This window comes from Phoca vitulina, unplaced genomic scaffold (genome assembly GCF_004348235.1).
Source record: "Phoca vitulina isolate PV1807 unplaced genomic scaffold, GSC_HSeal_1.0 scaffold25, whole genome shotgun sequence".
NCBI classification, from domain to species: Eukaryota; Metazoa; Chordata; class Mammalia; order Carnivora; family Phocidae; genus Phoca; species Phoca vitulina.
Window position 1 is genome coordinate 40,992,445 of NW_022589728.1, and position 21,928 is coordinate 41,014,372.

The following is a 21,928-nucleotide window of genomic DNA, read 5'->3' on the forward strand; positions in this document are numbered from 1 at the left end:
TTTCTGTCTTTTTAAAGATTTTATTTATTTGACAGAGAGAGACACAGCAAGAGAGGGAACACAAGCAGGGGCAGAGGGAGAGGGAGAAGCAGGCTTCCCGCAAAGCAGGAGCCAGATGCGGGGCTCGATCCCAGGACTCTGGGATCATGACCTGAGCTGAAGGCAGACGCTTAACAACTGAGCCACCCAGGCGCCCCTTAAGTTCTTTCTTAACATTATTTTCGTATTCGTGAATTTTTATTTCTCTTCATTTACCTATCACACAGTTTCCTAGGTATTTCATTTTTATGGAAAAGTTGTTCACTTAAAATGCTCAGCTGGGCCAAAACAAAGCTTTCTTATCATTATACATGTGCAACTTTCTCCTCTAATTAAAAAAAAATAAGATTATAGAGAGAAAACCTGGTTTTACTTTTTAACACTGCTATTGCCTGGCTGTGGGAAAACAGGCATGAGTAATAACAGTCTATGTAAGAAAAGGAAATGTTTCTAGAGTATTCCTCCAGCATCAGCCATCTTTTGACATTCTTTGGTAAAAACAAGTTAGTCTTAGCCATATACTCATCATATCTGAAACGATAAGGGCTTACAGAGGCATGACTCTGGGATAAACCAGATTATCTTCTATTAAAAACCAAATTAACCAGCCTCTTTCTCTCACCTTTTCTACAAAAATGATTAAGAAAACAGCCTGCCTGAAATCTAACTACTATTTGTCAGTCAAATACAATAAAATATAAAAAGGATTATTTGCTAATCAGGGAGTAGGGGAAGCTAAAAAAGTATCTCTCAATAACCTATTTCTATTCTGTAAAAGGGCCCCTGTGATACCAAAATCTACTTTCATGTAGAATCATCTTCACCTTCACTAGTTTAGGAAAAAACAAGGCAGTTTATCTGTCATTTTACATAAATGCTTTAACATTACATGCTGTTTCTTGGACAAATTAAGAGTCAATTACTTTTTACTTTCAAAGGAAAAATAAAGCCTAATCAAAGGACTGCATCATGCTGTCATATAACCCTGTATAGCTGAGATTCTTTTCCCCTGAATTTCTAAAAACGTAGCATTTTGCTAAAATATCTAGGTGGCAGACATCTTTAGGAATTCCATCCAGCTTACAACACCACTCCTTACTCTGAAAACAGCCTGTCAAATCTCTAATCATCAGGTATTTGCTACATGATCTTGCTTCCCTGGCCAAAACTGATGGTACCAAGGGGCAACTGATATTTTAGCAAGCCAAACAATCTTTCTCCCAAGAAAATGCAAATAAGACTGAGAGAAACAGCCAGGTAGTTTAGGCTGGTTGGTTAAAAAGAGGAGATTAAACCTGTGGGGTGAACAGAGAAACAATAGTTAGCTAGCTGACAGAGAGAAAATAAAGTAAAAACATAAAGCAAACAAAAAATGGAATCCCAGTTCTAGTCAAGTCTTGAGGCCCAGCTACATTCCATCCTTTGAGTTTCTTGAAAGCCATTTATCTTTGCTCTAAATTCTCTTGCATCGCTCAAAGCTACATCAAGTTAGTTCCTAGTACTTAAAACCAAAAAGTCCTAATAAATATAACCCACCTTCACCTTCTTCATCCTCTTCACCTTCTTCCTCTTCATCTTCTTCTTCTTCCTCAGGGATACTGTCTACTGTATGGCGATCATCCTCATCTTCATCCTCTTCTTCCTCTACATCCACATCATCTTCATCATCTTCTCCTTCTTCTTGCTGTTCTTCTTCTACTTCTCCTTCATCAGAATACTGCCCTTCCTGGGGAACAGAATTCCGATCAGGAGAAATGGGTTCAAAGTAATCTTCTCTATGAGAAGCATCCTCTTCCTTATCACCAGACACTGAAAAATTGAGATTTAAGAGAAAGAGTATTTTAATGGTTTAAATAACATAAGGTAGCAGGACTGGAATACTGTAGCTACTTAATGCCATTTTGGATGATTTAGCTCATAAATACCCTTTTAAAAAAAGTGGTAGAATTATCTGCTTTTAAAAATATTAGGAGTATGTACTGCATAATTTTATACAGTGAGAATTAATAAAGTACACTATTTTATGTTCTAACACCAGAAACTAATCCTTTTCTTTTCAGCTATTAAGTACACAGGTTATTATCTCTTCCAATACATACTGCTTATTTTTAACTAGTACTCTTCTGTATATAACACTACAACACTTTATTTTCAAAGCAATGTTGGTACAGTTTCAAATGAATGAACTAATTTTTTTTTTTTTAAACAAGTTCACCTGCCAACGGAAAAACAAAAGGAAATACTGCACAGGAAAAGGGTAGCGGGCATTCATTAAGATCGATTACCTACATCTACTTTTCTTCCTTTAATCAAAAAGCACTATAACATTAATCAAGGTGAGGGGGACTGATTTTATTCATACCTGGCAAAGGTATGGGATCATCTTCATCATCATCAGGTGGAGGTGGTCCTGGAGGAGTTCTTGGTCCCCTTGGCTGTGGTCTTGGAGGGCTTCCATTAAACTGATCTTCTTTCTCCCCATCAGCTAGTTTTAGTAGAGACAGAAAAAGAACTTTCAAATTATTAAAATAAAGTGAAATGAATGCATGACAAAAATGCTGTTAATCATTTGAGTTTTTCATCTTCAGAATTTATTGATAAACTCTTCCTTCCCAACATCTAACAAATTTTACTAATTAATTTATATTACAAAAGTTAGAATTTCTGACTTCCCACATACTAAAATATACTCTTGGGCATTATCCCAGAGAAATGAAGACTTACTTTCCTTAGGAAGATGTACACAAAAAGCTGTTCATAACAGCCTTATTTGCAAAAGTCAAAAACTGGAAACTACTTAAGTGTCCTTCAGTGGTTGAACAGCTAAATAAACTATGATATATCCATACTAATGTAATATTATCCAGCAATTAAAAAGAATGAACTATTGATACACACAACAAAGTGGATGAACTTCAAAGAACTCATGCTGATTGGAAAAGGCCAATCTCAAAAAGATACCTACTGCATGATTCCATTTATGTAATATTCATGAAGTAATATAATTATAGAGTTGGAGAACAGATTAGTGGCTGCCAAAGGTTAGGGATGGGTGGCATGCGTGTAGCTATTAAAGAATAATACCAGAATAACTTGATGGTACAATCAAGTATCTTGACTGTAGTGGTGGTTATGAAAGGCTATACATAACATAAAGCTGCATACAGCTACACATACACACACACACACACACACACACACGCACAAGTGCATGTACAATTGGTGAAATCTGAACAAGCTTTGTAGAAAATTTTGTTTTGATATTGTTCTACAGTTGTAAAAGCGGTTATCAGTGGCGGAACCTGGGGAAAGAGTGCACAGGACTTCCTCATGCAGTTCTTTGCAACCTCTTATGGATCTATAATTATTTCAGAATAAAAAACAAAAACAGGGGCGCCTGGGTGGCTCAGTCATTAAGCGTCTGCCTACAGCTCAGGTCATGATCCCAGGGTACTGGGGTCAAACCCCTGCATCAGGCTCCCTGCTCAGTGGGAAGCCTGCTTCTCCCTCTCCCACTCCCCCTGCTTGTGTTCCCTCTCTCGCGTTCTCTCTCTCTGTCAAATAAATAAAATAAAATCTTAAAAAAAAAAAACTAAAAACATACATACATTCATATACAGAAAATGTATGAGCACAAGTGTCAATTTTAAAACAAGTCAGTAAATTAAACAAAAATTCTGAGTAGCCACTATGTATGTTAGGCACTGTGATTAAGACTAGATGTGATATGATAAGGCTAGAAACACAAATGCAAGTAAAACATACTCTCAGTCCACAAGGAGTTCAAAGTCAGGAAAAAAAAAGAAAGACAAATGAGCACAGAAAACTGAAGGATTAAAAGAAAAAGAAAAGTGATGGGGCATCTGGGCAGCTCAGTCGATTGGTTTCCACTCAGGTCATGATCTTATGGGTCGTGAGAACATGCCACATGCTCAGCAGGGAGTTTGCTCAGGATTTTCTCCCCCTTTCCCTTTGCCCCTGTCCCCACCCCATCCCCCACCCCGCGCTTTCACTCTCTCTCTCTCTAAAATAAGTGGTAAGTCTTTAAAAAAGAAAAGTGAAAGATTAACTTTACTGAACAGGTAAGATTTAAGAAAAGAGATGAAAGGGGTGCCTGGGTGGCGAAGTCAGTTGAGCATCCGACTCAGTTTGGGCTCAGGTCCTAATCTCAGGGTCATGGGATCGAGCCCTACATGGGGCTCCATGCACGGGGCAGAGTCTGCTTAAGAGTCTTTCTCCCTCTGAGACAAACCATAAGAGACTCTTATCATAGGGAACAAACTGAGGGTTGCTGGAGGGGAGAGAGGTAAGGGAATGGGGTAACTGGGTGACAGACATTAAGGAGGGCACGTGATGCAATGAACACTGGGTATTACATAAGACTGATGAATCACTGACCTCTACCTCAGAAACCAATAATACGTTATATGTTAATTAGCTGAATTTAAATTTAAAAAAAAGATTCTCCCTCTCTCTCCGCCCCCTCCCCTCTGTAAAATAAATAAATAAATCTTTAAAAAAGAGACGAAAATACAGTGTGTGACTACCAGAGACAAAGAGTTCACATCACACTATTATATCATGCTTAAGAGGAGGTCATTTTATTGGCTCATTAAATGTTCACTGTAAAGCAAAAGACTTTTCCCTAGTGACCTCAATTATAATTTCAAAATGTATTCCTGAATCTCCTTATTTCAACAGCTTACGGTGAATAATACTGGAATAAGGAGAAGAGATCCTGGGAAACAGGACTCCAGCTGCCTGCCTTATAGAAGGAAAGCCACTGAAATTTAATAGAGTTCTTATTTTTCTTGTCTCCAGTTAATGAGCAAAAGGTTCTCAAAAATGGGGAAAAATCTGCATTTAGACATCTAACCAAATCTGAAATGCACTCCTGAAAAAAAAAAAAATTAACATGAGTATTCTAAGAATATATACCAAACTTACTGCCTATTCCTCAATTCCTTTGGAGATACTTTTGATATTAAACCATGAGTAACCACTGGATTACATTTACATATTTTAAATTAAAAAACCTCAGGTCAATTCAAACAGCATTCTAGGAAAATAGAGGAAGAAAATAAAATATAACCACTTCAACATAAAAAGAAACTCCTATAGGAAAGAATTGGGAGACTGACAATGATATCTTCTCAAGTTTTAAGAAAGGTTCAAAGGGTGAAAGAGCTATTTGAATTACTTTTTCCTACTATAATAAACATAAGTGTCACTGATAAAGACAAATTTAAAATTCTCACCATGTTTTGGATTCCTTTTCAAACTTGGCTGTGGCTGGGGAGGAGGTGGAGGTGGTGGTGGTGGAGGTGGAGAGTCTCTGTCATGACTTATCACTCTATCCACTGATCCATATATTGCCAGTGTCAGACAATTGTACCAGCCTCTTAACACCAAACCATCGGTATTCACCTAATTTGTTGGGGGAAAATATCTTTCAAGTTAATGTTTTAATATGCCAAAAGTAAACTGGTATCAAATTACTTTGTGGTTAAACTGAAGTCTTTAAAAGTATGCTGAAACTGCAAAGGTCAATACTGGTGGAAATTTACCCAGAGGCATAGCTTTTATATGGCCCTCCAGAATTGCCATACCTAAACCTGTCTCAAGACTACATCTCCCCTGTCTGATACCTTATGTCAACTCTGTTCAAAAAGCATAACCAGATTCCCAATCAAGAGAATAGAAATGAGAACAAAATTAAGTGGGAGTTACTGCCAATTAATAAATTAAACCCCAATAGTTAAATAGGTCATGGAAGTGCACAAAAGCACAAACTGTGCCCAGACTGAAGAATTATAAAGTCCACAAAATTGTATAGCATTCTTTTTACATGCTCAACTCATACATGCAGATATATTTTATATACCCGCACTGTACTTAAAAACTAAGGGTAAGGGGCGCCTGGGTGGCTCAGTCAGTTAAGCGTCTGCCTTCGGCTCAGGTCATGATCCCAGGGTCCTGGGATCAAGCCCCGCATCGGGCTCCCTACTCGGCAGGGAGCCTGCTTCTCCCTCTCCCACTCGCCCTGCTTGTGTTCCCTCTCTCGCTGTATCTCTCTCTGTCAAATAAATAAAATCTTTAAAAAAAAAAAAAACACTAAGGGTAACCAGAAGTATTAAAGTGTTTTTGCAAAGAAACTTTCTCCCAAAAAGATCAAAGACTTTATCAATGCCATCAATCCTCAATATTTCCTTCTATTTTTCAATACTTATCTACATTAATTGCTGTATTTTCAGAATAACTATGAGAGGTAGGCAGAGTGAGTATCCTCCACAGGTAAGAAAATCAGAGTGTCAGTAGAAGAACCTGAACTAGAAACCAAAGCTCCTGACTTCTGAGTTCTTTCCACTCTACCATGTTGAGTAAAGATGAAGTAATAAGTAGTAATAGAGCCCCTTCTAAAGGCATGATAAGGAAGAAAGAAATCATTATTTTCCTTGCTAACTCTAGCAAACTCCAGTTAAAGGGAAACTAGGGGCCAGAAGAAAGGCTCAAAGACTATGTCCAGGGATCAACAGATTTTAAACAGAAGCCCCACTGGAAGACAAAGAGATAAGGAAGATAATTTTTAGTCTAAACAGAATGTAGAGGATTAAATACCCACCTCCCCACCAAAAAAACAAATAGGCTAAATAGTCCCATATTAGATCACAGTGATTTTTACATTTCTGATTGCCCATAATTTAGCTCTTCCAAATGCTTCCAGAATGGCATTTTGTATATCAAGAAATAAGGCATACTTTTGATATGAAAAGGAAGAGATATAAAATATGTATTTGTTAAGAAACCTAAGCCACAGTGGTGTCTAATAACAATTTACCTTCCTGTCATCTTCTGAACTTGCTCACCTAAAGAAAAGAGGGGAAAGCACAAATGCTGGCCTCTTCCTGACTCACATTAGAATTAGAGGAAGAAAGAGCTTTATGGGTAGACAATGACATTACATTGTCTTTACTCCATTTTAAAATAGCTTCTAGATACAAGAGGAATCAGACAAGAAATGATGTTATCCTGCAGCACTAGAACCAAATAGGCTGATATTCTGCATCACTGGTTTATTTAGATCAAAACTTTAAAGTGAAAACAAACAGTAGGAACAAGATGAAAACTGACTTCTGCAATTACCTTTGAGTTGGGTCTAAAGATGATAGAAGTGTTCTCATCATATTCCAGGCTGCCAAAAGAGTAGGAATAAATATATAGGCTCAAACACTGAACATCACAGTTCATGAAGAAGACTTTCTAAATGTTTATGTTTTAATAAAACCAAATGCTAGATTGTTTTAATAAACCACAAAGTTTAGTTTTAATTTACTCCCCCCAAAAAGTTATCAAGTGTAAAACAAACTCCCCAGAGATTCTGATTTAACTGGCCTGGGATGGGCATAGGTATCAGTATTTTTTTTTTAAAGCATCCCAGCTTTAAAAAAAAAAAAAAAATGCATCCCAGGTAATCCCAATATACAGCCAAAGTAGAGAACCATTGCATTATAGCCTTCCAAAAATGTATAATGGGACGAAACAGAGAAAAGTACCTATTTTTATCAAGTAGGTACTAACATAAGAAAAACATTCTATAATATTAAAAATTAGCTGCTTCCGATTATTTAGGTTCCCTTTGTTTTTTTTTTAAGTTAAATTATCAATATAAGTTAATAATAACTGAAAGAAGGATCAATTAAATAACAATTAAATCTAAAAAACTGTTAATTCCTGGACAGGGATAGAAATTTTTCCATTTTTAAGCCACCTTTAAATTTTTTATTTTATAAATGAGTTCTAAGTAAACTCATTTAATGGTCAATTATTTTGCAGATATCAAAACAACTAGTTTTAATAATACCAAGCATATATTAGATAATCCAACATGGGGGTTTCTACTAACAAAATTCTCACTTTACAAAATATGACCATGGAATTTTAAATTATGTAGCAGTGTGATGTAAAAGACACAAATTATTAGCTCTCAATGTGTTTACACAGTTCTTTTAAAGAAATTAAAAAGCAATCTTTTCCAAATTAGGTTATTATCAAATCATTTGATATGTATAAGAAATGTATACACCAATAAAAAGCAAACAAAAGATGGCTAATGTTTCATACATTTAAAATTTTATTTTATAAAGAAACTCAGCATCTTCTTAGGAGCTTGATATTTCTTTAATAATGCCAACTGGTCAAATAAATCCTTTCCTTCTATCTAAAGAATAAAAAGGTTTGCCTACTAATTCCTGAGTTTCTGGTGAAATTACCTAGTAGGTACATACCTTCCCAACCTATCGAAAACTGGGGCACTTGGTTTGCTTACATTATTAAAGAATAAGTCTAATTGAAATGTGTGCGGAGAGGTCTCCCTGTGAATGAAACAAAGTTGAAACGTCAGCCTTTGCAATAATCAGTTCCTAAATTAAAACAAAAGACAAAGTAAGTACAAATTTAAAAGCAATTCTAGAATTATATCTTAAGATTTAAATAAAAATATATAGTTAATTGTAATATTTTCCATAATTTTATTCATATCCAATTTTCAAGTAGGCAACTTCACTTTGAGTATTACTGAAAGTGAAATTTTAATAATCAAGTATCTTTAGCCTGCTACTTGGACCATACTAACACACGTAAATATTTTTAAATTTTAATGTATTCTAAAAGCAAATGCTAATTAATTGTGACATCTAATTTTATAATTCTTTATAGCATGATTCCCTTCCATTAGCATAAAGAATGAGGAGTTAACTAACTTCAAGTTATATAATTACAATTTGATTTCAACCTAACCAACATTAATACAAGATTATAGCATCAGAGCCCTAAATTGTGACTTAAAGCCTAAATCCCTATTTGTATAGCAACAATCTGCATATTTTGATTCTTTTTTAGATTTATATAGTTAAGAGTAAAGCCTATTTAATTTGTGTTAGAATGAAATTACTTGATATATATTTCACCCTTGGCTGAAATTCCTTAGACTCAACTGAAAACCTTGATTTTAAATACCACATATTTTATTATTTACAAAAAATCCAAATGGAAAAAGTGTAATGCCCCGAGTATATCAAACAGGTTCCCTCATGCACAGATTGAAGTAAAAGCAGGTGCAATCGTTCTGAAAGGCAATATGGCAATAAAATTCAGGAGAATGAGAAAATGTTCACACCATCTGATCCAGAAATACTTTCTTCTAAGAAGCGTTTCTATGGAAACACTGTTGTACAAAGATTTTTTTGAAGAGGATGCTCACCATACTCTCACTTGTAATTTGAAAAATAAAAAACACCTTATGATCCCCACATAGGAAACTAGCCAAATAACTTACAGTACAGTAGTACCCCGTTATCCACAGGGGATACGTTCCAAGACCCCAATGGATGCCTGAAACCATGGATTGTACTGAACCCTACATATACTACATTTTTTCTTATATATATATACCTACAATTTATAATTAGGCACAGTAAGAGATTAACAACAACTAAGAATAAAATATAACAATTATAATATACCATAATAAAAGTTATATGAATGTGGTCTCTCTCAAAATATTGTGAACTCACTCTTCTTCTTGTGATATGAGATGATAAAATGTCTATGTGATGAGATGAAGTGAGGTGAGTGACACAGGCATTGTGACTTAGCGTTGGGCTACTACTGACCTTCTGACGATCTGTCAGAAGGAGGATCATCTGCTTCTGGACTGCGGTTGACCGCAGGTAACTGAAACCCGGAAAGTGAAACGGTGGATAAGGGGGGACTACTGTACAGTCATTCATTAGATTATGCAACCACTAGAAATCATATTTTCAAATAATACTTAATGATGTGAAAGTAGTCCTGATATAATGTTAAGTAAAATAAAGAAATACACAAAATTAGTATATAGTTGGGTCAGAGTAGCATACCTTTACCTTACCCAAATTCAACTATTTATGTGCTCAACATCTCTAGTCTTTCCCTCCCATCCTTCTTCAAACTAGACCCTGGCCTTCAATACCTCAAGGAAAGGGAAAAGGGCTCAAATGCAAATTCTTGACTTTTGAGGCCCCAAAGACTCAGGTGCTAGTCACTGAAAAGTGATTTAAAAAATCAATGGTGAGATGCCTGGGTGGCTCATTCGGTTAATCATCTGCCTTCAGCTCAGGTCATGATTCCAGGATCTTGAAATCGAGTCCCGCGTCAGGCTCCTTGCTCAACAAGGAGCATGCTTCTCTCTCTGCCTGCCTTTCTCCCTGCTTGTGCTCTCTCTCTCTCTAACAAATAAAGAAAATCTTTTTTAAAAATAAAAATAAAATAAAGAATCAATGATAATTTGACTGCACTAGACTTTCATCTTAAAACTTGTTGACCCAAACCTAACCTCACGTAAGATACCACATTTACAAAAAATAACAAAATATACAAACACACATAAACATTAAATAACACAAGCATCAAATGTAAGGATTTTCTGAGGATGGAGGAATTAAAGGGATTTTAATTTTACCTATACATTTCTGAGTTTTATAATGAGAAAAAACACTACTGTAAAGTATGCTGCACAAACATTACTTGATCTCTAACATTACTTCCCAACATCTTACATTTGCATGACTGTATTAATACTTCATTTTACTGTTCTACAACATATTAATCACATATAAAGTTGTTCCTGACAATTTCATATTTGGAATTATTAAAACATGAACTGCCATTCACCCCCAGCTAAGAAACAGGTAAGAGAGATAAGAGGATAGAATATGTAACAATACTCCTACCAATTGCAGCCAATGACAGAAATCCATTTTGCCTGCTGTGCCAGCCAGCGTCCAAGATAGTTCCCCAAAGACCCCTCATTTCTGACACCTTTGTGTAGTTCCCTCCCACACTGTACCAGCAGAATATGTAATCAACAGAATATGGTAAAAATGACAGTATGCCATTTCTGATATTAAGTTATAAGCATGCTCTCTCACTCTTGGATCACTGGCTCTGTAGGAATCCATGTTTTGACATGAGCAGCCCCATAGAGAGGGTCTCCTGGCAAGGAACTGAAGTCTCCTGACAAGAGCCATGTGAGTGAGCTTCTAAGCAAATTCTCCAGCCCCAGTCAAATCTGAGACTACAGCCCTGGCCTGTATCTTGACTATAACATCATGGGAGAACTTGAGCCAACTAAGCCACTTCTGGTTTCCTGACCCTCAGAAATAGCGTGAAATAATAAATGTTTACTGTTTTAGGCTGCTAATTTTGCTGTAATCTGTTATGTAGCAATAGATAACAGACCTTCCTTGACCAAAAGCAGTACAATTACAGAAGACTGTTAGATACTCTATTATTCTTTGATCTTTCCCATTCTACACACATCTCCTTTAAAGGAAAAAATAGGAAGAAATTATAGGAAAACATGTTTTAATTTCCTTAAACATGGAAAAAAAGATACGAAGTAAATTATGATTTCTCATTATAGTCATTAAACATTCTTATTGTTTTGTGTTTGTTTTACTTTTGAATGACTTGAAAACCTTTGAAGATTTTCTATCTATTTCTATAAATAACCAACTACATTTCATAATTATGAAGAAATGAGCCCTTAACTTTGAATCCATACCGTAACATTGACTACTAAGTAGCTGGTTTAACTCTTACAAGTAACAGAAATTAAGCCATCACAGCATGCACATAATGAAATGTGGTATTGAGACTATAAGCTAAAAACTCACATAAATAAATGTATTACACATATTCATGCTTCCACAACTAAAATTTGGCTTATACTTCTAATTCATGTAATTAAAATAAGATGATAATGATTATTCATGTTACAACAAAGATCAAATTCCTGTTTTAGGGCAGCTGTTAAAGTTATCAACACCACATCAGAGACCATGTCTTACATTTTGCTTATTCCCACAGAGCCTAAGAAAGAGAAAGCATCAAACAACTATTTGCTAATTACAACTAAAGGATAATGTGAAACTAAAATTTATAAAAAAAGACACATGTATCAGGCTAAGAAGATCACTAAGTCAGAAAACTGGTATTATAAAATAATATAAAAGATATATTTCTAAATATTCAGACTAATTCTTATTTATTTTCAAGGAAAAAAACAGGTTAAAAATAATTCATCTTAAAAAAAGAGCCTTCATCTACTAGATTGTGCCACCCCAGAATATTTTAGAAAATATAAACCTATTTCACCAATTAAAAAATAAATGAAGAAAAAAATTTCATCTAGTACTTAGATCAAAAAATTGCTCTTTTCAGATTTATGATACATGGATTATATAGAAAGCCTACAGTCAATTACAATGCAACATAACATAACCATAACTGAATAAAGTTTTAGGGTTTTTGTTTTTTTGTTTTTACTTCCAAAAGATTACCTTAAATTTTTACATTTAAGAGTATGTCTAGGACAATCTTTGGTCACAAACACTTTTAAAAAGAAAGTTGACTTACCCATATGCTCTATTATCTGGCAGGCTGCTATGGGCTCTTACTCCTGGGGGTATGACTCGGACTTCATTGATATAAACCACACATGGAAAACGAACTACATCTATATGAGAACTTTGCTTTAAAAAAAAAAAGGGAAGGAGAAGGACATACTGTAAGCAAAATACTTTGTCTATTCAAAATTTATTCATCTTCAATTTCTTTCTTTCAGAATGTCACAAATTTTCTTAAACTCTGTATCATTAAAACAGTGTTATTATATTATTTATAATACTGTAGAAATCATTGTTTTGAAAATAGCTGATGATAAAATGTACTAATTAAATCTCTCCATGTGTGTATTAACATTTTCTGCAGCATATTTGCCTCTCTGCTGATGTTCTGCTTAGGCCAATACAGACCCACAATCCCTTACTGTGAAAGATGCCTTTCACAATACTAACTTACTGTGCTTTTAGAAAGGTAATATAATACAAATACTGCGTATTGCTTAACACCCGCTGCTTCTGGGGCAGTACCTTGTAATCAAAACATTATTTCTGCAACTACATGTATAAACATTCACACTAAATAAAGATTATAACTATCATGTCAGTTCAAATCAGATTGCATAGCCAAATGAATTTTTCTGCCATTTTTGACTTCCTGAATTATAGAGAAGAGACTAAGGATCTATGACTTTTGGACAGCAGCTGAACTTGTATCCTAATTATTACAAATATACTGTAGATATTCCACAAATACTATAATAGACTTACACAAAAGAAATTAGCATTTCGTCTCAAACTTTGGTGCTATGTTTCCTTCCTGTAAGGAACTTCTTTTTTTTAAGGATTTTATTTATTTATTTATTTATTTGAGAAAGAGCGCGGGCATGCATAAGTGAGGGGAGGAGCAGAGGGAGAGGGAGAATCTCAAACAGACTCCGTGCTGAGCACAGAGCGACGTGGGGCTTGATCTCATGACTCTGTGATCATGACCTGAGCTGAAACCAAGAGTTGGACACTTAACCGACTGAGCCACCCAGGTGCCCCTGTAAGGAACTTCTCTACTTATAAACTGTACTATATAGAAGCTCCCTTGCTTACATGTTATAAATTCTCATTAATACATACAAAGGAGGGATACCTGGGTGGCAGTTGGTTAAGCGGTTGCCTTCGGCTCCGGTCATGATCCCAGGGTCCCAAGATCAAGTCCCACATCAGGCTCCTTGCTCAGCAGAGAGCCTGCTTTTCCCCCTGCTTGAGCACTCTCTCGCTCTCGCTCTCTCTCTCTCTGACAAATAAATAAGATCTTTAAAAAATATATGTACAAAGGAAACTTAGAACAAAGTTCATTAATTGTATCCTCCTCTACCCTGCCCTATACTGATTAATTAATAGTATCAGTAGTTAGTGTGTAATTGCTGTGGACCTAAAAAAAAAAAAAAAATGAACTTAAGGTTTTATGAACAGCTTTTCAAAATCTATTTTGTTTGTAAGTAGAAGAGTTGCTGCATAAGTTGCTACCCCTTTTATTCAATGTTTATTTCTAAACATTTATTAAATGTCTATTATGTTCCAAGGAATGCCAGGTCCCAAGGCCACCAAGACAAAGCCATGATTTCAGCCATTAAGGAAGAGACCATCTGCTGTGGTAGACATATTGCTATGATACAGACTCACACAGGATACTGTACAAAGTCAAAGGGGTACTTACCTAACTCAGGTTGTGGGCAAAAAATTGTGGGGAGGAAAAGAGGAGTATCAGGAAAGATTTCCCGAAAGAAGTAGCACCTGAGCTAAGTAAGTCTTAAAGGAAAACAAGAATTCATGGAAAAGGAGGAGAGGAAACAACTTTCCAAGCAAAGGGAGAAGCATGCACATAAGGAATGCAAACAAGACCTTGGAAGGTTCAAGAAACTGTAAGCATAGTTCACCATGGCTAGAGGGCAAAATGGGGGAGAGAGGGAAGTAGGGCAGAGTAGCTAAACACAATCAATAAAATTACAAGAAAAAATTTTAAGATTTTATTTATTTGACAGAGAGAGAGCACAAGTGGGGGTGGGGGGTGCAGCAGGCAGAGGGAGAGGGAGATGCAGACTCCCTGCTGAACAGGGAACCCGACACAGGGCTCGATCCCAGGACCCTGAGATCACGACCTGAGCCGAAGGCAGACACTTAACCAACTGAGCCACCCAGGCGCCCCAAGAAATAAAATTTTTATCCACTGCCATGGGTCAACTCCAAATCTAAATCACCATTTAGGACCTCTCTCCCAAGCCCCAGACCACAATAACCAACTGCCAACCAGACACCTCCACTTCAGTGTCCTTCTGGCACCACAAACTCAACAAGCCAAAACTGAAATCTTCTGTACCAGTGATAATAACACCATCCACACGATGGCCAAGAGAGAAACCATTATCACCCTTTGCTTCTTTCTCATTCTCTCACCCATTCATTTAAACATCAAGTCCTACTGATTAAATCTCTAAATAGCTCTCAAATCTGTGTATTTCTCAGGGCGCTTGGGTGGCTCATTCGGTTGAGCATCTGCCTTCGGCTCAGGTCATGATCCCAAGGGTCTTGGGATCAAGTCCTGCATCAGGCTCCCTGCTCAGCAGAGAGCCTGCTTCTCCCTCTCCTTCTGCCCCTACCCCCCCTCACTCGCGTTCTCAAACACACTGCTCTCTGTCTCAAATAAATAATCCTTAAAAACCTGTGTATTTCAGGGTGCCTGGGTGGCTCAGTGGGTTAAGCGTCTGCCTTCGGCTCAGGTCACGGGATCAAGCCCCACATCGGGCTCCCTGCTCAGGCATGGAGTCTGCTCCTCCCTCTCCATATGCCCCTCCCCCCCTCCCGCTCGTGCTCTCTCTCTCAAATAAATAAAATCTTTAAAAAAAAATCTGTGTATTTCTCTCCATTGTTGCTGTCACTTCTCGAGTTCTAGACACTATGCACACTAATCTGGATTACAACAATAAGATCCTTACTGGTTTTGTGCTTCTTTCTTGCCCCCCGTCCAACCCATTCTCCTATTGCAGTGTGCTCCTTCTAGAAGGTAAATGTATCACTCCCCTGTTCCTTAATGTCCCCAGGCCAAATTCCTTGTCTAATAAACAAATACGGTCTCTTCTTATCATTCCAAATTTATAGCCCCAACATACCATGCTCTTTCTCACCTTCATGCTAATATATCTGCTCCCACACTCCTCTGTCCCACCTCCTTTTAAAGGTCAACTTTCTCTTGAAAGCTGTGCCAGAGCAAGTCTAAATAGGTGCCTCTCCCGGTGAATCAAAAGCCTCGTATCAAACTAAATTGTAATCGCTTCTTTTCTCTCTCCCATTGGAGTGGTATTTCAAGAAGACAAGAACCAAGTCTCAGTTTACTGTTACATTCATAGTGCCTAGCATATTCATTTAATGAATGACTTTTAATAAGTGCTTAATAAAAGCTGACTGAATTGTTTTCAGAAAGTTAAAAATATTACAGTGAAGTAGGGGCTTAAGATATCTCGAGGAGTACAGGGGCACCTGTGTGGTTCAGTTGGTTAAGTGCCTGACTTCGGCTCAGGTCATGATCTCATGGTTCTGGGATTGAGCCTCACATCGAACCCCACATCGGGCTCCCAGATCAGCAGGGAGTCTGCTTCTCCCTCTTCTTCTCCCTCTGCCCCTCCCCCAGCTCATGTGCATGCTCGCTATCTCTCAAATAAATAAAATCTTAAAAAAAAAAAAAAAAGATATCAGGACACCTCAGTGGCTCAGTCGGTTAAACGTCTGCCTTCGGCTCAGGTCATGATCCCAGGGTCCTGGGACTGAGTCCCACATCAGGCTCCTTGCTCAGCGGGGAGCCTGCTTCTCCCTCTGCCTGCTGCTCCCCCTGCTTGTGCTCTCTCTCTCTCCCTCTCTCTCTGACAAATAAATAAAATCTTAAAAAAATTAAATTAAATTAAAAGAAGATACCTAGAGGAGTACATAAACCTAAGAACACAGGTTGGCAATGGGAAATCAAGAGAGATTTATGACTATGGAGGTAATAGGAATGTGCAGAATAAATTGGTCAAATTCCAGGACTCTGACCCACATTTACCTTCAGAAAGAGTTCCTGTGTATCACAGTATAGCTCTCTCCCCCATGTCACTCTTCTATCCCTGAAAATATTTTCTCTTCTTTTTTTATACTCTCCTTAAAGGTAAGCTAAGGCTATCTCATCTATTCCTACCACTTCCATTATCACTTTTATTCAGATGTGTTCCAAAGTGGTTTCTTTGGACTGGGGAGCCTGGGTGGCTCAGTGTGTTTAGTGCCTGACTCTTGGTATCAGCTCAGGTCCTGATCTCAGGGTCATGGGATCTAGCCCCAGGTCAGGCTCTGCACTGAGTGTGGAGCCTACTTGGGATTCTCTCTCTCCCTCTCCAGATAGATAGATAGATAGGTAATAAATAAATAAATAAATAAATAAATAAATAAATATTCTCTTTACCCCTTTCCCTCTGCCCTCCACACCCACCCCCCCAAAAAAATAAATAAATAAAATAAAATGAAGTAGGATTTTCTAGCATCAATCACTCTTGTAAGACTGTATTTTAACCCAGCAATTCCACTCTAGAAAGTAATAAATCATTAAAGATGCATTGGGGTGCCTGGGTGGCTCAGGGAGTTAAATGTCCGACTTCTGACCTCAGCTCAGGTCTTGATTTCAGGGTCATGAGTTCAAGCCCCACACTGGGCTCCACGCTGGGCATAGAAACTACTTAAAAAAATAAAAATAGGGGCGCCTGGGTGGCTCAGTCGTTAAGCGTCTGCCTTCAGCTCAGGTCATGATCCCAGGGTCCTGGGATCGAGCCCCGCATCGGGCTCCCTGCTCAGCGGGAAGCCTGCTTCTCCCTCTCCCACTCCCCCGCTTGTGTTCCCTCTCTCGCTGTGTCTCTGTCTGTCAAATAAATAAATAAAATCTTAAAAATAAATAAATAGGGCGCCTGGGTGGCTCAGATGGTTAAGCCTCTGCCTTCGGCTCAGGTCGTGATCCCAGGGTCCTGGGATCGAGTCCCACATCCGGCTCCCTGCTCAGCAGAGAGCCTGCTTCTCCCTCTCCCTCTGCACCTCCCCCGCTCATGCTCTCTTTCTCCATATCTCTCTGTCTCAAATGAATAAAGAAAAAATAAATAAATAAATAAACAGAGATATATAAATAATAGCACTACCACTTAAAGAAATATTATGCAGCCCAAAAAATGGTATTATATAGAATATTTAGGGAAAGAAACAGGATAGCTAGAGGACAGGAATAAGAAAAAGACATACTTTTTATTGTATACCCTTCTGTACCTTTTGAATTTGTACCTCATACATGTGTTACCTTGTTATAATAAAAAGATAATGTTTTAAAACAAAGTATACTCTTAAAATGTTAGGTAAGCATAACTCTTGGTCTATAAAGATGCACGACACATTGTTAGGTGAGAAAAGAAACCACAAAACAGTAATACAGTATAGGTATGCTAATGCGGATGATGGTGTATACATTTCAGCATATATGTATCTACTAGAGGATGTGGAAAAAAAATTTAAAAAGCTGTTAATCCAGAGCTAGGACTAAGAAAGGTGAGACTATGAAAGCCTTTGCTTTTCTGTACTTTCTCATTTTTCTATAATGAAATTAAAATTTACTAAGATAAGTTATTTATTTTTTAAAAAGTGACATAAAAACCACAAACACAATTTGTAATTCATTTAGAACTACTAAAACCCCTTTCAGTGTTCCTCTTGGGAAATGTAAATAAATATCTTCTTCGCCAGATTACAAACTCCTTTGAAAGCAAGGGCAATGGATTTGGGAGTTGTTTGTTTTCTTCCTTGTATTGCCCTTCCTAAACTGTAGCTCACCTTCAAAAGTATTTTTCGTAAGTAATTGTTAAAACAGATTCCCAACTTCCTACTGAGCAAATCTCTCTGGTGTACCACTAAACACATCAAAAACTAAAATTACCTTGTTCCCAACACCCCCAATTCCAGACTTTTCTATTTCTATCAATGGTCCCACCAGTTCTCTAGTCTCTATAACTAGAACTCTATCATTTTTAACTACTCTTTCTCCCTCACACATCAGTTGCCATGCTGTCCATTCTATGTCCAAAATTTATCTCGTGCCTATCCCCTCCTACTTAGTCCCACTGAGACACAGTATGGCACTGCTTTAGAGCCAGGAAATACGCATTGGAATGCCTTAATCCAGCTATGCCACTTTAGGAAAGTCACCTAACCTCTCACACTCAAGTCTCCTTATCTATAAATTGGGGATAAGAATCTTTCAAAATTACTGAAAGGTAATTAGAGATAATATATTTAAATTACCAAAGCACTGCATCTTGCACAAAATAAGCATTCAATAAATGCTGGCAATGATTACTGCCTACCTGTAACCTGGAACTTTCACTACATCTCACTTTTTCTTCTTGATTTGCTACCTCTAATTTTTCTGAACCGTTTTAGGTATTACTGATCAATTAATCGATTTAATGTATTTTACTAGTCAATTAATTTGCCTGCTCAAAAAACTACCTACTTCCTACAAAATAAAGTCCATACTCCTTTAAAAAAAAAAAAATTATTTCTTTATTTGACAGAGAGAGACACAGCGAGAGGGAACACAAGCAGGGGGAGTGGGAGAGGGAGAAGCAGGCTTCCGTGGAGCAGGGAGCCTGATGATGCGGGGCTCGATCCCAGTACCCTGGGATCAGGACCTGAGCCGAAAGCAGACGCTTAACGACTGAGCCACCCAGGCGCCCCAAGTCCATACTCCTTTGCTGAGCATTCAAGGAATTCCATGATCTGGCTTCGAACTGCCCTTCAGCAGCCCCTTCATACTAGGATTTTTGGCATTCTCTACAGAGGACTGACTACTCCAGGAGTCCCTGCTTTCTTATCTACAGCTGTGGAACATTTCCTCTTCTACCAAAGACCAAGTTCACATGTCAACTGCCTGGAAGTCTTACCTGATATTCTCAAATGAACAGTCATTTCTCCCTCCCCTGAAATCACATAGCCTTTATTGGTAGCACCTAAGGAAGCTAAATAAATATTGACTGGGGTCCTAATAATGTCAGACACAAATCGGCACTTTGGAATAAAGATGATAAACCCTGGGGCGCCTGGCTGGCTCAGCCGGTAGAGCATGCAACTCTTGATCTCAGCCCCACATTGGGTGTAGAGCTTACTTTTTAAAAAAAAGAGAGAGAGAGAGAGAGGGAGAGAAAGATGATAAACCCCAAGGGATTCCCACTGCTTCTTTACGTACTTATCGCATTCTAACTTGAATTATAATTTTGTGGACCTAACCTCCAATACTTAGTTATAAACTCCTTGGGAACAAACAACTCAATGTTCCATATCCCCCACAAGGCCTTAGCCTTCCTTCAAGGCTCAGTTCAAATGTGATCTCTACTAAGCCTCCCACAATCACTGCCCAAATTGGTCCTATCCTCTCCTGGTCCTCAATGTCTGTCTAAGAATGAGTGAAAAAACACTAGATTCTTAAATATGTAAGTGAATGAATGCTGATTTTCCTAAACTAGAATGCCACTAACTTGTCATATGCTTCTTTCATTTTTAATTGTTCTCTATTACTGTACACATGACAGGTCTGTTCTAATCCATGAGTTTTCTAAAGCCTAGCTGGAAGTACAGTCAGAGAAGTACAGTCAGAGAAGTACCGTCGTTGAACAAGCACAGCTAACTGAACCACAAGAAATGAGACCACAAATTCATTCATTGCTTGTTAAGACATGCTGAAGTTTCCAAAGTTTTGATTTTTACACACCTATAAACCATTCGTTGAGACAATTAGAAGACCAAAGTTGTCAACTTTTTATTTTGCCAAACAAAGCATTAAGATACAACCACTACTCACTATCATCCCTAACTCCGAGGAAAGAAGAGTTCTCTCAATTAAGTTTACACTGAAAGAGACATGTGAGTTCTGGGTTGTTTTATTCTATGGACTTCGTTAATGTTCATTGTTGCCAGCTTTCGGGAACCTTTAGTTAGCCAGCTATATTCAATTTAATTATCACAGGGCCAGTCATACGTTCAAGGGCGCTCAAGTTATGACAGAACGACTCCTCCACAAGACCCCCACCCTCGCCCCTCAAAGACGACAGTGCAACTACGCTGTACAGTTTGATTACAATTCTCTCAATTCTTTCTTCGCAAGTACTCTCCACGCAAAGGACCTTCCGTGTATTTCATGCTCTACCGTGTGAAATCTTTCCGAGAGATAAGGATTAAAGTTTCAGGGCAAACCGGCGAACGCCGCAACCCTAAACCGAATGAGTGTCACATCTGGGCAGCACAACTCCTGTAAGGAAGGAGACCTAGGAGGAGGGATTCAGGAACCACGAAGCCTGCGTGACCTGCTCAGTCACCTATACTGTCAAACTCAAGCTGTCCAAGACCCCTCCCAAACACCACTTGAGGTAAACCTGAGAACCATGATCCTTCTCAATGCCCAAAGCTGACAGGAACAACAGCACAACAAAGGGGCAAGGCAAGCTGAGCAGCCAACTCGACCAAAGACAAGGGGAACTAACGGAAAGCAGGGAAATGAAGGGGCTACTGCCGCCCTCCCTCAGACGTGGTTGCCCACACCCAAGCTGGGGGGGAGGGGGCTGTGTATGTGAGGAGTTAAAGCGGCAATCGGCAGGAGGAAAAGTCGAGGCACGCCTAATGGCCTTTTGTAAGGGTCCTCAAGTCGAGAAGCAGGGTCGGAATCAAGCAGTGAAACCTTACCTCAGCGCTAGGGTGTTTAAAAGTATCTAAAAATAGCAGCTCCATCGCCGAGTCTACCGCCATGTTTGCCGCGGGCGGGGGACAGGGGGAGGACTTCCGGGGCAGCGCTCCAACCTCGGCGACAGCGGCTCAGGAGAGGGAGAGACCGCAGCACTTCCGGTGACCAGAGCTCTGGCGCCGCAAGCCTGGGCCTATCCGGAAGAGTGGTGCTGCTGGAAGTCTCCGGCCCCGCCTTCTCCAGCGCGGCGGAGGGCGCCCCGGAGCGGAGAGCGGGGCGGAGGGGAGAAAAGGAGGGGGCTACGGCGTCGCCAGTGGTCCAAACCCTGTCCTTCTACCGCGTTGCAGAGCCACGACTGCCCTGGGATGGGGAGGTGCCGAGCAGGCTCTGGGGAGGGTGGAGGAGGGGTAGGGAACGCCGCCAACTCTGGACGCCCGGCCCAGTGAAACATACTTTCCAAGCAAGCAGCCTTTGCAGAGCTGATACTTCAATACGCGAGGCTGAAGAGTAACACTTTAAGAAAGAAGAAAAAAAAACTTGTCTCAGAACGGAGAGATTTTTTTTGTTTTCTCATCTGCAAATGTGAATGATAATGCCTAACCCACTGGCTTATTGTGAGAACTAATTGAAATAAAATCGAAGAATTCGTATAATGTGAAATGCCATG

General features: G+C 38.6%; 1 protein-coding gene across 2 annotated transcripts in view; it reads right to left on the reverse strand.

Moving 5' to 3' along the window:
* Window positions 1-21,506, reverse strand: part of VIRMA (vir like m6A methyltransferase associated) — a 62,167-nt gene extending 40,661 nt beyond the window's left edge. The window contains exons 1-7 of one of the 2 annotated variants that reach the window (XM_032421620.1): window positions 21,264-21,506; window positions 12,496-12,611; window positions 8,325-8,411; window positions 7,183-7,231; window positions 5,298-5,466; window positions 2,402-2,524; window positions 1,576-1,848 (exon numbers count right to left, since the gene is read on the reverse strand). In XM_032421620.1, the coding sequence (XP_032277511.1) occupies window positions 1,576-1,848; window positions 2,402-2,524; window positions 5,298-5,466; window positions 7,183-7,231; window positions 8,325-8,411; window positions 12,496-12,611; window positions 21,264-21,326 (880 nt within the window). In that variant the 5' untranslated portion in view covers window positions 21,327-21,506. The remainder of the gene's footprint in view (window positions 1-1,575; window positions 1,849-2,401; window positions 2,525-5,297; window positions 5,467-7,182; window positions 7,232-8,324; window positions 8,412-12,495; window positions 12,612-21,263) is intronic. The other variant, XM_032421619.1, reaches the window with a different exon arrangement.
* Between the last annotated feature and the right edge of the window lie 422 nt (window positions 21,507-21,928).